This window comes from Vigna radiata, chromosome 8, assembly GCF_000741045.1.
Source record: "Vigna radiata var. radiata cultivar VC1973A chromosome 8, Vradiata_ver6, whole genome shotgun sequence".
Taxonomy (NCBI): domain Eukaryota; kingdom Viridiplantae; phylum Streptophyta; class Magnoliopsida; order Fabales; family Fabaceae; genus Vigna; species Vigna radiata.
In genome coordinates this window covers 35,157,365-35,170,461 of record NC_028358.1, presented here as the reverse complement: position 1 = coordinate 35,170,461, position 13,097 = coordinate 35,157,365, and the positions used below count along the sequence as shown (strand labels likewise).

General features: G+C 29.4%; 1 protein-coding gene across 1 annotated transcript; it reads left to right on the top strand.

Moving 5' to 3' along the window:
* Positions 1-8,062: 8,062 nt before the first annotated feature.
* LOC106772104 (inorganic phosphate transporter 1-4-like) lies at positions 8,063-11,517 on the top strand. The gene is made up of 2 exons (XM_014658276.2): positions 8,063-8,198; positions 9,709-11,517. The coding sequence occupies exon 2, from the start codon at positions 9,728-9,730 to the stop codon at positions 11,336-11,338; it is 1,611 nt and encodes a 536-aa protein (XP_014513762.1). The 5' UTR covers positions 8,063-8,198; positions 9,709-9,727; the 3' UTR covers positions 11,339-11,517.
* Positions 11,518-13,097: the final 1,580 nt, after the last annotated feature.

The following is a 13,097-nucleotide window of genomic DNA, read 5'->3' as shown; positions in this document are numbered from 1 at the left end:
ATATATATATATATATATATATATATATATATATATATATATATATATCATACCTGAACTCAAGAATAAAGAGACATAATTAGATATTACCTATCATATCACTCAAATAATACAAATATTTTTCATCCAGAAAAAAATTGAATAATACAATAAAAATAAATTTATTTGTTATCTCTGACATAAATTATATATAATCCCTAATATTTGTCTATGATAAGTGAGTCAAATGTATGATGTCCAGCATAGAATTCCAAATATAAATATTAAAATATTTGTTTCTTAATTATTTTCTTTCAACATTTTTCTTCGTAAACTCTTTCTCTGATATTTAAATAACCAATAATTAATCAATTTTGGTTTGACTGGATAAACAAAAATATCAAAGAACAAGTTGAGCGGAATTCTGAGAAAAATATCATTAGACTAAATACCATAGTTAGTAAGATGATGACTTTTTCTCCTTAGATGTATAACAATTCAAATGTTATGATTTATCTTACTTGTCTTTAGGTCACGAAACAATTTACATTAGGAACTAATATTAAGATGAAAACAAAACTGCATAATCAAAGTAAACCTTTAATATATTCAAATTCTGTGAGTTTATATTTCATAACTACAATGTAGTTATTGAGTTCTATATTAAGTAATATTGTTTTTTCTCTTTTCACCAATTTCTACTTTTTCAAAGGGGAAATCATGCATGTCTTTGCATTTATTCATTGTTGGAAAGATTGGGTTTTGAATTTGACCTTTGAGATATTTGAATCTTTAGTGGCTAAAATTAACTTTTGAGGTCATAAAAAAGTTTCTCAAATATTCTTTTCTCAACCTCTGGATTTCTTATAATACAAAGAAAATTACATAAAATAAACTGTTTTTTCTTTATATTTTAAATTGGAATTTTTGATGAGGTTTTGAATGTGATATAATTAAGAATCCAATTTATGTTTTGATAAAAAAGAAAATACTTGAATTGAGAAAATCTAGCTTTTTTCTTTTTTTAACTTCGAACCACATTAGCAATGATGATGTTAAATAGAAGATATATCGTACAGGTGTGAGACCACTTGGGACTATACAAAGTCAAGTCTACAAAACTATGTTTTAGGAAATTTTATTTTCAACTTTCGTTCACATATACACATAGGTATATTTATATTAGCTTATGAATATTTGGTTGACTTAGAGTTCTCGTTTCATAATTTGGTAAAATGGACTTATAATCACTATAAGAAAAAAACTTATTACCTACAAATTTAACTTTCTTATCACTCACTTCTAGAAAGAGTTTAAATTACTCTATTTATTAGAAATAAAATAAAACTAAAAAACTTAGAATCTATATTTAATAATCATTATTAAAAACCGAGTTATCAATTTGTGTCGTATAATTTCAAATCATTCGTAGAATCTACTTCATTTCGCTTGTAAATTAGTACTGGTTAATAATAACGGGTTAAAGTCTAAAACCATAAACATTGCTTTAAACATACACAAATTATCAGATGTATTAACTTCTTTATCTAGCTTTTAACTTTCTCAATTTAAAAATATTCAATCCTGGAACGTACTTTCACCCGAAGAAAAGTTGAAATTTGTAAGACAACTTTATATTTTTAATATTTTAAATACATTCCTTTTTGTTACTATATAAATACGAGTGGAGTCCACTGGAAGTTAATCTCTTAAAGGTATTGAATCAACGTTTGATTTTAGTAAAATGAAAAAATTGTCTATATTATTAGTTTCCAGGAGTTATTGTCTTGGTGTTCTAAATTATGTTAACCGGTATTCATAACTGTAAATTATAAATTATCGCTTGTACTGAATGAGTACAAACATAATTAAATAAATATTATCTTTATACATTGTAAAACACGCTATATTTATATTGTTATTATTATTATTATTTGACATAGATATAAATGGTAAGAAAAGATGAGTGTTGAATGAATAGATATGGTATTATGAAAGAGTAATGAAGAAAGTAAGAACGCGGTTAGACCCTAATACGGGACAGATTAATACTGAGAAAGTGAGGACAAAGAGAAGGTCACAGAAACCTTTGTCAGAATGTCTTTAAATTTATATGCATTTGATGAACACGTGGGCCATGGAAGAGTGTTGAGAGGGATGATGATGATGATAGCTGCCCATTGGCAACGTCCAAAGCGAAACCGCGTTCGGAATCTCTCTCTGCTCCATAACATGACAACATTGAATTCATAGAACGCGCATGTAGGAACGAGGACATTGGCCAAACCCGAATCACAATAAATTCTGTCCATTTGATTGGTTTCAGTTGACTTTGACAATTGCCATTTGCCCCTTCTCCCATTTCTTTTTTCTTTATTTTCTTTTCTAAGCAACTTCCTATCAATCTCACCATTCGCCCATCCACAAAGCTAATACCAATTTTCTAATTCAATCATTCGTACCTAAATATCTTCTCTTTTCTAATTTCTCATTTATCCTACTAGCTTAACAAACGCAAACCTTTTTTTATTCAACTTTATTAAATAATTTTCATTCGACTTTTGAGTCTATTATTCTTTCGCATAATTTAAAAAATCATTCAAAACAAATTAGTTAATTCAAATGAAATTGTTTAAGGAAGATACCTGCGGTTTCTGTTAAAACTGATAATAATAATATTTCTTTTTATTTTTAGAAAATAATGATGTGAAGGGGAAGACTTTTATATACACCACATATCATATCATGATATAAATTTTTATCTTCTTGTTGAGCATGATTGTGACAAAATGATTCATCAAATTGACGTACACCTCGTTAATTTTTATATATTATCAAAAGCTATGAACTGTTATGGATTAGGCACAGTTGTCTTATGGAACTGTTGAATTTTATTACTCTAACTAAACATTATATATATATATATATATATATATATATATATATATATATATATATATATATATATATAACTTATATCTATTATACCGTATTAGATCCCTTGCACTTTTATTATTAAAATAATAAAACAGACGATAGAATATATCTTTTTACTAACGTTAAGTAAAATTCAATGAAATATATTACGGATACTTTATAAATATTTATATGTATAGAACATCCTAAAAACCTAACTCCGGCATTGTAATTGAAAATTTACTATTCAAAATCAGATATCCAACATAGATTTATATAACTAAAGTTTTTTTTTTCAAAAAAAAATTAAAATAACTTATGTAGAAGTTATGGAATAAAATATAAATTTAACGATATCCAATTAAATTTAATTGAAATTAATAAAAAAATTAGATCGAGTGTTGCCCTACACTCAACACCCCTACTTGATCTGTCCTGAAAGGCATAAAATGTTGGCGCGTGTGAACTTCTAAGCAACTTCCACATGTGAAATATTTAGTACTTTGCCATGGGTGTAAAGTATTTAATTAACAAGTTTTTGTTTCTATAAAACTAATGACACTAACAATGTGGTTTTTATGAACCCAACTGGAATATTAGCCACAAAGGAATCATCCAATTAACCAACTCAACCTACCGAATTTCTATATAATATCCATATCGCATTTTTATTTTATACATATTACAAATATAAAATATTTACATACTTGATAGATAACTAATTTCTAAAGAATTTTTTATAACTTTTTGAAATTTTCTTAATTCGGCTATTAATAAATCTCCTATTATATACGACTTATGGCTATTAATAAATATCCTATCATACTAAAAAAGGAAATATTTCGCAATGTTCTATGAAAATTATGTTTAGACAATATTTCGTATTATAATATTAAATTAGTGGGAATCATTGTTTTTAAAAAATTAAAAATTAAAAATTAACTATGATAAACTTACATTTTTGGCGTTTGTCATATTTACGTGTAAAAGAAAAATAATGAATGTTTATTGATAAAAATTACTTTAAATATACAAAATTATTACAATTTATACATTAGTTAATCAATTACGTTGTATGCTTTTAATTAAGTATAAGTGGGCTAATCAGTGTATAACAACTCAAATTAGATAATAACATTTTCATAAACATAAATGTATTCTAAATTTAAAGAAAATATGTATATAAGGAATTATATATATGTAGCCCACTCTATGTCAGTAATACATCACCTTGTCACTAATACGTCACCTTGTTACTGAAAACCTTTACTTAAATTATAATCGGTTTATCTATAACATACAATCATAACAGTGAATAAATCAAAATATACAAAAAAAAAGTTGACTTATCACTAATATATATATATATATATATATATATATATATATATATNTATATATATATATATATATATATATATATATATATATATATATATATATATATATATATATATATATATATATATATATATATATATATAATCTTAATTTAAACACAAATTTGAGTAGAGTAAATTTTCTGTTTTTTTATTTATTTATTTTTTCTTTTTGAATTATTTTTAATCTAGTGACGTGTATTTTTGTGTGTGTGTTTTTTTTTTCGTAAATTGAATTTTAATATTATAGAAGATCTTTTAATATTATCAACTTATGCCCATAAAAGTAGAATTCCTTTGAAGATAATGTTTACAAGTAAAAAAAAAAACTATACTGTATTAGAATAAAATTATACATTTTAAAATAAAATTGTTGATTTTGTCATTGTTGTTGACTTCTTGTTTGAATTTTTGATATTATCTTAATCATGTAATTAAAATGTTGTTTGTTAAATTTAAAATGCTATATTATATTATCACCTAACTGATTGTAAAATAATGGATTTGTAGAGGTCGATATTATAGTTGAAATTCAATGTTTACCGAATAAACATTGATTTAAACTATTATGTCTACATTTTAAGAAGAAAAAAAAAGTAATTTTTTGTTTGATTTTGAAAATGAAATGATAAATATAAGTTTGAACGCAAATTGCTGAGTTTTCAAAGTCAATGTATTCATAAGTTAATGATATTTATATATATTACTTAAGTGATATGAACACGATAAGTGATTAATTCAGTTTTCTCTCAAGTAGTCACAGTTCAAACATTAATGTATAAAAGCTTTATCGATAATCAATGATTTGAAGAAAAGATATATAGATGCAAATTTAAAATAATTTTGATTTGTCTTTTAAAGGATGTAGGCGGAAATTGTAGTATTACAAATGGTATTGAGTATGAAGTAGAGGTCAATGAGTTATTGTTATACGGATTATTAGTAATTTAAATGTTTATTCTTGCATTAGGAAGTTTAGTAATTCAATGTGAAAATCAATACAAATTTAGAGCATGTATTAAATATTACCATCTACTTATTTATCGTATTTATAAATTTCGAAATAAATTTTAGATAAATAATAATTTAATTACGATTCAATTAATAAATTATAGGTTAAAATCATTTAGGCGTCTCTATTTTCGTAAGATATTCCCGATTTGGTCTGTTTTTTCTAAATTTTCCCAATTGAATCCTTATAAGTGTTAATTTGAAACAAATTAGTCCCTGCTGTTAAAAATGGTTAATGGTGTTAAAATTGTGCAGAGGTGAGTATATGACATGGTTAAAATTCTCCTTTTGAAGTGTTAAAATTGTGCAGAGGAGAATGGGAAAAATTTGAACACCACTGTACAATTTTAACACCTCAAAAGGAGAATTTTAACCACGTCATCTACCTACCTCTGCACAATTTTAACACCGTTAACTATTTTTAACAGGGCTAATTTGTTTGAAAATAACACTTATAAAAACTCAATTGAGAAGGTTTAAAAGAAAAAGACCAAATTGAAAATACCTTACGAAATTAGCGACGTCGGAATGATTTTAACTTAAATTATATTTTATTTTAAATTAATGTTTGTTAAATATAATCTTTACAGACCGATTCGGCCTATTAATTGCAGTCATTCGATTTTAAAAGTAATGTCATAAAATACACGAATTAATTATTAACAAATCTCATTCGTAATCACAAAAATTCATATTTGATGAGAAAGAAATAGTGTTACCTCATTAAAGTGTTTTATTGAATGAGAGAAGCAATTTGGTGATTTTAAATAGTGAGAAGAATAATTATGGAAGCAGAGTGGAGAAAAGTCACCCATTCATGACTTGTATTCCCTATTTCCTAGTTGGTGGTGCAGTAAAGGCGTACAACTAAAACGGTCGGAACATTAAAAGTAGAAGTAGACCCATCGCTTACGTGGCTGGTTCCTTTCCTGCCATGTAATCATAAATATTTTGGACTGTTTTGGTTTAGTTACAAAATTTTTTAAAAATTGGTATAATTTCTTTCTTTTATTTTTGTTTTTTTTTCAATTTAAAGTTTTAGCATGTAAATTTTAAAATTATTATATTTATTTATTGAAAAATCTTATTTATTTTTTAAAATATTTTAAGCCTCTTGTTTCTTATTTTAATATTTTATATATTTATATTTATTAACTTTTAGAATGTAGGGAAAAATAACCTAACTTCATCTTAGGAATATTTTTAAAACAAAGCAAAATAAGTAGTAAAAAAAATCACTTCACTGTTTATACTAAAAAAAGTTCACAAAATTCAAAGAATTTTTAACCAATTGGATTCAATTAGACAAGTAAGACTAATGTGAAAATGGTTGAATGTGATAAATTTTAAGTTTTCATTGATTGACTCAAATTTTATAGTTTAAGGGTAGAGTTAAAGTAATTTAACTTTAAAGCATACAAATGATAATTTAAGAGATGATATCCAAAATTTAAATAATAAAACAATAGTTAAAGAAGATAGAGAGATTATATCTATTTTTTTTTTATTGAAATTCAAGTGTTGTAGAGAGAATTCAATCAATTTGAGTAAAAGATAAGTCTTTCTCATGAAAGTATAAAATTCAACAGTCGCATAAACAATTAAGAATATTGATAACTTAAGAAAGGGAGAGTCATAATTCATTATCTTTTCTTTAAAAAGAATATGCTCCAAGTTAAATGATATTCTTCTATATTTGTATATATAATTTTACCTTTTTTTCGTGGACTATTAAACTTTTTATTTATTGTTAATGGCTTTCATATACACTTATGACGTACTTTAAATTTGAATATATAATTTAGTTTCAAATAAATTCAGGTTACATAGTATTATAAACTTTGACATTTTAATATTTTAAAATTCACCAAACATTTACATGAAATTTAATTAAAACGAAAACATAAAAGCAAAACATGAAATGACTATACAAAAGTCACGATAAACGTTTTCACGATTGAAAGGTAGTTTATTTAAGATGATAATTTCACTTAATTGATTTATGATGTTGAGCATTGAAAGTATTAATATAAAAGATGTTATTATTTATTTTAAGAAATAAACTTATAGAAATAATTATTTCTATTAACTTAATTAAATAAAAAGTTACTAAAATCATGCACTTTAATATTTTTGAAAAAAATAATTACAAAACAAATAATTTCTTTTTAAACTACGTATAACAGTCCACAGATCTGTGAATTAAACATTATAGGAAAAGGATAAAAATGTTAGTTAGACCGATCTGAGTCCGCTTTTTGCATGTCAAATGGGGAAAGCGTAAGAGGAGGTTCCCATTACCTTGTGTACCTATACAGCAGACTTGCACATGCTAAAGAAATTAGTAAACTAGTTTATTTTATATTAAAGATATTTAGATAACATTTTCTTAATAACATTTGAACATCATACGTGTCATTATGTGATTGGTTCATGGTGATGTCATTGTGTTATTTGGACCAATCACACAATGACACGTATGATAATATTTAAATGTTGTCAAAAAAATTTTTTATTGGGTATCTTTAAAACATATTATTAATATACAAATTTTATTCTTATTGATTATTAAATCTCATTAACTCAGTGTTAGATAACCCAACTAAAAGGAATAATAAGATATTGTTATTGTTTTAACTTAATATTTTAGAAGCAAAAGAAAATGATAAAAAGAGAATGAAAAGAAAGAGATGAAGCAAGCAAACTGTGAAGGCGTTGACCTGAAAGTGTGAATTCTACAATGTATAGGAATGGGGTATATGCGAGATATATACCTCTCTGGTTCTGGATTTTTGAAATATCCTATGCACTATATATAACAACTCCTTCTCCCCTCTCTCTTTATCTCTTCCTTCCTTCCAAACCTCCTTCAACCTAACCGTGGTAACAACCAGTGTCTGCTGTCGGTAGCAGGTGAGACCCTATTTCTGTTCATGGAAAGTTCTCTTCTTTCCATTTTTTCCTGATGCATGGAATTTGGTAGTGGAAGTAACACACTGTAGTTGTAGCCTGTTCCAGAGTTCCTCTTAGTGGGAGGCCCACTTTCCTAAGCACACAACACAACTTCACTTTCTCTGTTTTATATAATTAATTAATCATTACCCTTCCCCCACTAAAAATCTGGAATCTCTTTTTACCCCTATCATTCAGGATTTCGATTTCATGATTCTTCTCTTCTATCATCACCACTGACCCACCCATTTTTTGCAAAGTGCTGCTTCTCCTCCTGTTATTCTCACCCAACAAATCTAACTCAAAAGCAAACTACTTTCTGCCTTATCCCTTCTCTTAATTCCCCTTTTTTATGAGTTTGTGCTGATTTTCCGTGCAACAGCACCAACCTCGTCCCCTCAAACAAAACCGAAAATTCTCTGTCAAATTTATTGTTCGGGGAATTATTAAGCCAAAACAAATTTAACAAACCCTCCTTCTCTGCCTTTTGTTTTTCAATTTATTTAACTTTAACAATTTTGGATGATAAGTCTTTTCCAGCGTCTATGCTTCTTTTGTCTTTACCAATTATGAGATTTTTCTGGTTTCCTCGTGCTACTCGTGGTCTGCTACTGACTGGCTTCAACACCATATTTCCTGTTTGCAATCTATTCGCGTCCCTTTTTTCTCCATGTTTTCGTTCATTAGGTTTGGTAGGGACACGAGAAAAAAAATAGTGCAAAATTACCTCTTAATTTCCAATTTCTGAACCAAATTTTCTTTGTCTTGGTATATACTGAAGTTGACTCTTTGATTCAATAGTTCGTGCGGTTGTTCCACATCTAAGCAATTTAGGGAGGCAGTTGAAGCCTTATTTGAAGTGATAATAAATCTTCTTATACACAATTTTCACATGACTTTGTTATTGTGTTAATCTTTCTTTTCATACAAAAGATCTTATCAATTTAATGGTAAACGTGATTTTATATGATAAGGTTTTGTTAACGTATATATGAAGTGAGAAGCTTTCAGAGCTGCAATTGGAGTCTTTGTTAATTTACCGTCAAATTCCTTTCAAACATTTTATAGTTTAAATTTGGGATTATTCAACTTTGGTGGCTGTTGACTATGGATATAGTAGTATGGGATTTTTTTTTTCTATCATCAATCCATTGCATCAGCCTGAGAAAGACGAACATCAGCTGTATTTCTTTTTTTTCAAATCGTTGAAATTATTAATTTCTTAAAAAAGTCTACTCCACTTATTTTGTCAATAATTCAATTTTTTGTGATAATTAGTAGAAAGTGAGGAACACGTTCATACTACTCCATGGCTATTATTGCAAATAACAGTTTTTTCCATTCATTGTTTTGTTCTGAAAAACAATAACAAAGGGAAGAAGAATATGGAATTGTGTTAGGCAGATATATAGAAAGCGTTATCTTTTTATGTTGTGCTGGAAATTTCTAATCGTTGCTTGGGGCACATCAGGTAAAAGAGTTAGTGAGTGATGTCTGGAAGAGAATTGGGAGTGCTTAATGCACTCGATGTGGCGAAGACGCAATGGTACCACTTCACTGCTATTGTGATTGCTGGAATGGGATTTTTTACTGATGCCTATGATCTCTTCTGTATTTCTCTTGTCACCAAGTTGCTGGGGAGGATATATTACACAGACATATCCAAACCAAAGCCTGGTGTTCTTCCTCCTAATGTGCAAGCTGCAGTGACTGGTGTAGCACTGTGCGGTACTTTGGCTGGCCAGCTTTTCTTTGGGTGGCTTGGTGACAAGTTGGGAAGGAAAAAGGTTTATGGCTTAACTCTTATGCTGATGGTAGTGTGTTCCCTTGCCTCGGGGCTCTCTTTTGGAGATACCCCAAAGGGTGTCATGGCCACACTTTGTTTCTTCAGGTTCTGGCTTGGCTTTGGGATTGGTGGTGACTACCCTCTATCGGCTACAATAATGTCTGAATATGCCAACAAAAAGACTCGAGGGGCATTCATTGCTGCAGTGTTTGCCATGCAGGGATTTGGAATCTTGGCTGGTGGAATAGTTGCCTTGATTGTGTCATCTGCATATGACCACAAATACGATCTTCCCAGTTACAAAGAAAACCCAGAAGGATCAATAGTTCATTCCCTTGATTATGTTTGGCGTATCATTTTGATGTTTGGTGCAGTCCCAGCTGCGGTTACCTACTACTGGCGTATGAAAATGCCAGAGACAGCTCGTTACACGGCCCTTGTAGCCAGGAACGCAAAACAAGCTGCTTCAGACATGTCCAAGGTGCTGCAAGTTGAGATTGAAGCTGAAGAGGATAAGTTGAACCACATTGTTGAGAGTGAAAACCAAAGGTATGGTTTGTTCAGCAGGGAATTTGCCAAACGCCATGGGTTGCACTTGATTGGAACCACGGTAACCTGGTTTTTGTTGGACATTGCCTTCTACAGCCAGAACCTTTTCCAAAAGGACATTTTCAGTGCAATTGGATGGATCCCTCCTTCACAAGAAATGAATGCAATCCATGAAGTTTATAGGATTGCAAGAGCACAAACACTGATAGCACTTTGCAGCACCGTGCCGGGGTACTGGTTTACCGTGGCCTTTATTGATTACATGGGACGTTTCGCCATCCAATTGATGGGTTTCTTCTTCATGACTGTCTTCATGTTTGCTCTTGCCATACCTTACAATCACTGGACCAAGAAAGAAAACAGAATTGGGTTTGTTGTGATGTACTCTCTGACCTTTTTCTTCTCAAATTTTGGTCCAAATGCCACCACGTTTGTTGTACCAGCAGAGATTTTCCCAGCAAGGTTAAGATCCACCTGTCATGGAATCTCAGCTGCAGCAGGAAAGGCAGGAGCAATTGTTGGTGCATTTGGGTTCTTGTATGCTGCACAGAGTACGAACCCCGAAAAGGTTGATCACGGTTACCCAACTGGTATTGGGGTTAAGAACTCTCTCATTGTGCTTGGTGTGGTCAACTTCTTTGGAATGTTATTCACCTTGTTAGTGCCAGAATCAAAGGGAAAATCACTGGAAGAGTTAAGTGGGGAGAATGAAGAAGGTCCTGAGGCTGTAGAGATGGCAGGGTCTGCTAGGACGGTTCCAGTTTAATCAATTAACTAGTCCAAAATTCAAGTAATGCCACTATTGTATGACAGCTTTAGTTCAGGTTTCTACAGCCAAATGCACTATATGATGTAGATATATGTTTCTCCATGTTGTAATTTTAAATCAATAACCAACTGTGTGCATTTCATTCTTGTCTTTAATTTAAACAGCCGCTTAAATCATACGTCTATTTCATATCTGTAGCTGAAGCTATTGAAGAAAACTTTTGTTTTAAGTTCTCACTATGATATCATATATATGTATTTATACTTTTACTGTGGAACAGATTCTACAAGGTTTTATTTTTTAATTTTCTTTCCTCCATTTTGTATGGCAGAGACAATTTTTTTGTGATAATTGATATAAGTATATAAAACTTATAGTAGTTACATAAGAAAAAAGATTGTATGTGATGGGTTTATTAAAATATAAGATAGTGTAACACTGCATCTATTAACAGAGTTACTTATTGGTAAAAAGGGCAAAGAAAATTGGGTTATAAAGTGCTGAAAAGTTCACTCAAGTAAATGCAGCAATCAATCCGAAGCATTGTGCCGGATAAGGAAATTAAATACAAAAGGACAGAAAAAAACACACGAGATATTTATTGATTAAGTCAACCTACATAAGATTTTATTTTTGATAACACTTTTTAAAAACTTATACCAATAAACTTTTTGGAACATTATTTCCTAAAACGAAAATGTTTCTTTAACACCTTATTTGACACAAATATGACACTGGCTAGGTGTTAAATTTTTATTGGTTTTTTTTCTTTTAAATGGAAATGGGTTTTTTAAAAACTAACGAGGGTAGAATAGGAATTCTGAGGATATGAAATTTCGTTTGGCGGTTCCTTTTTCTTCTCTTTCATTTCTGAAGCTTCTTGTTTTCCATCACTTTTTCCATTCCTGATTGTTTCATCTCTTCAATCCTTTGGTTTCTCCGTTGCACTGTTCGTCTCATCTCAACCAAAAAAAAGCTATCTTTCGCAAGGTAAGCTCTATTTCCTCTATCTCCTTTTTGGGTAGATTTGGCGTTGTGTGTGTTTTGTCATTTCGTCCCCTTCTCGCATTGTGTGGGTTCTCTTTCTGTATCATTTCGTCCCCTTCTCGCATTGTTCTCTTTGGCGTTATTTATTCATTTTGTGTTTTGTGAACCCTAAGCCACCATTGATTTTTTGGTCTCTTTCGTGTTTTCATTTTTTGTGCAGTTGCAATGGCTTTCGGAATCCCAAAGGTAAGTTAAAGTTTTGGTCTTTTATTTAGTTGCATTTTTTTGGTTAGTAATAACAATCTTTTCATTATTTTTTGATTGGGAGAACATGACAAGTACAATATTTTCATTATTTTTTGATGATTTGGTTGATATGACAAGTACAATATTTTCATTTCAGGAGGAATTGCTTGTAATCAGAAAACGATATGTACGTGAATGGATCCTGGATGACGAGAACATAAGACTACTGGATGCGCTAGAGGTCTATGGATTGTTGTAGGATAGTTGTCCAGTGTAAAAATGTAGTGTAGTTTAGTTTGTTTTGATAGGATAGTTGTCATGACAGTGTACTTTTTATATGAAGTCAATGTACTTTTCGTTTTATATATATGAAGACATTGTACAACTTCTTATTGGAATAAGATTGTTTTATATTTTTGAAGACAATGTACAAATTGTTATTGCAATAAGATGATTGATTTCAAGATTGCTTATGTGCAATGTAGAAATGATTGTTGATTGATGATTGATGTCCAAGTTTTTG

Excerpts from the sequence above, each read along its gene's own strand:
- LOC106772104 (XM_014658276.2), top strand. The coding sequence starts at position 9,728 with ATGTCTGGAAGAGAATTGGGAGTGCTTAATGCACTCGATGTGGCGAAG.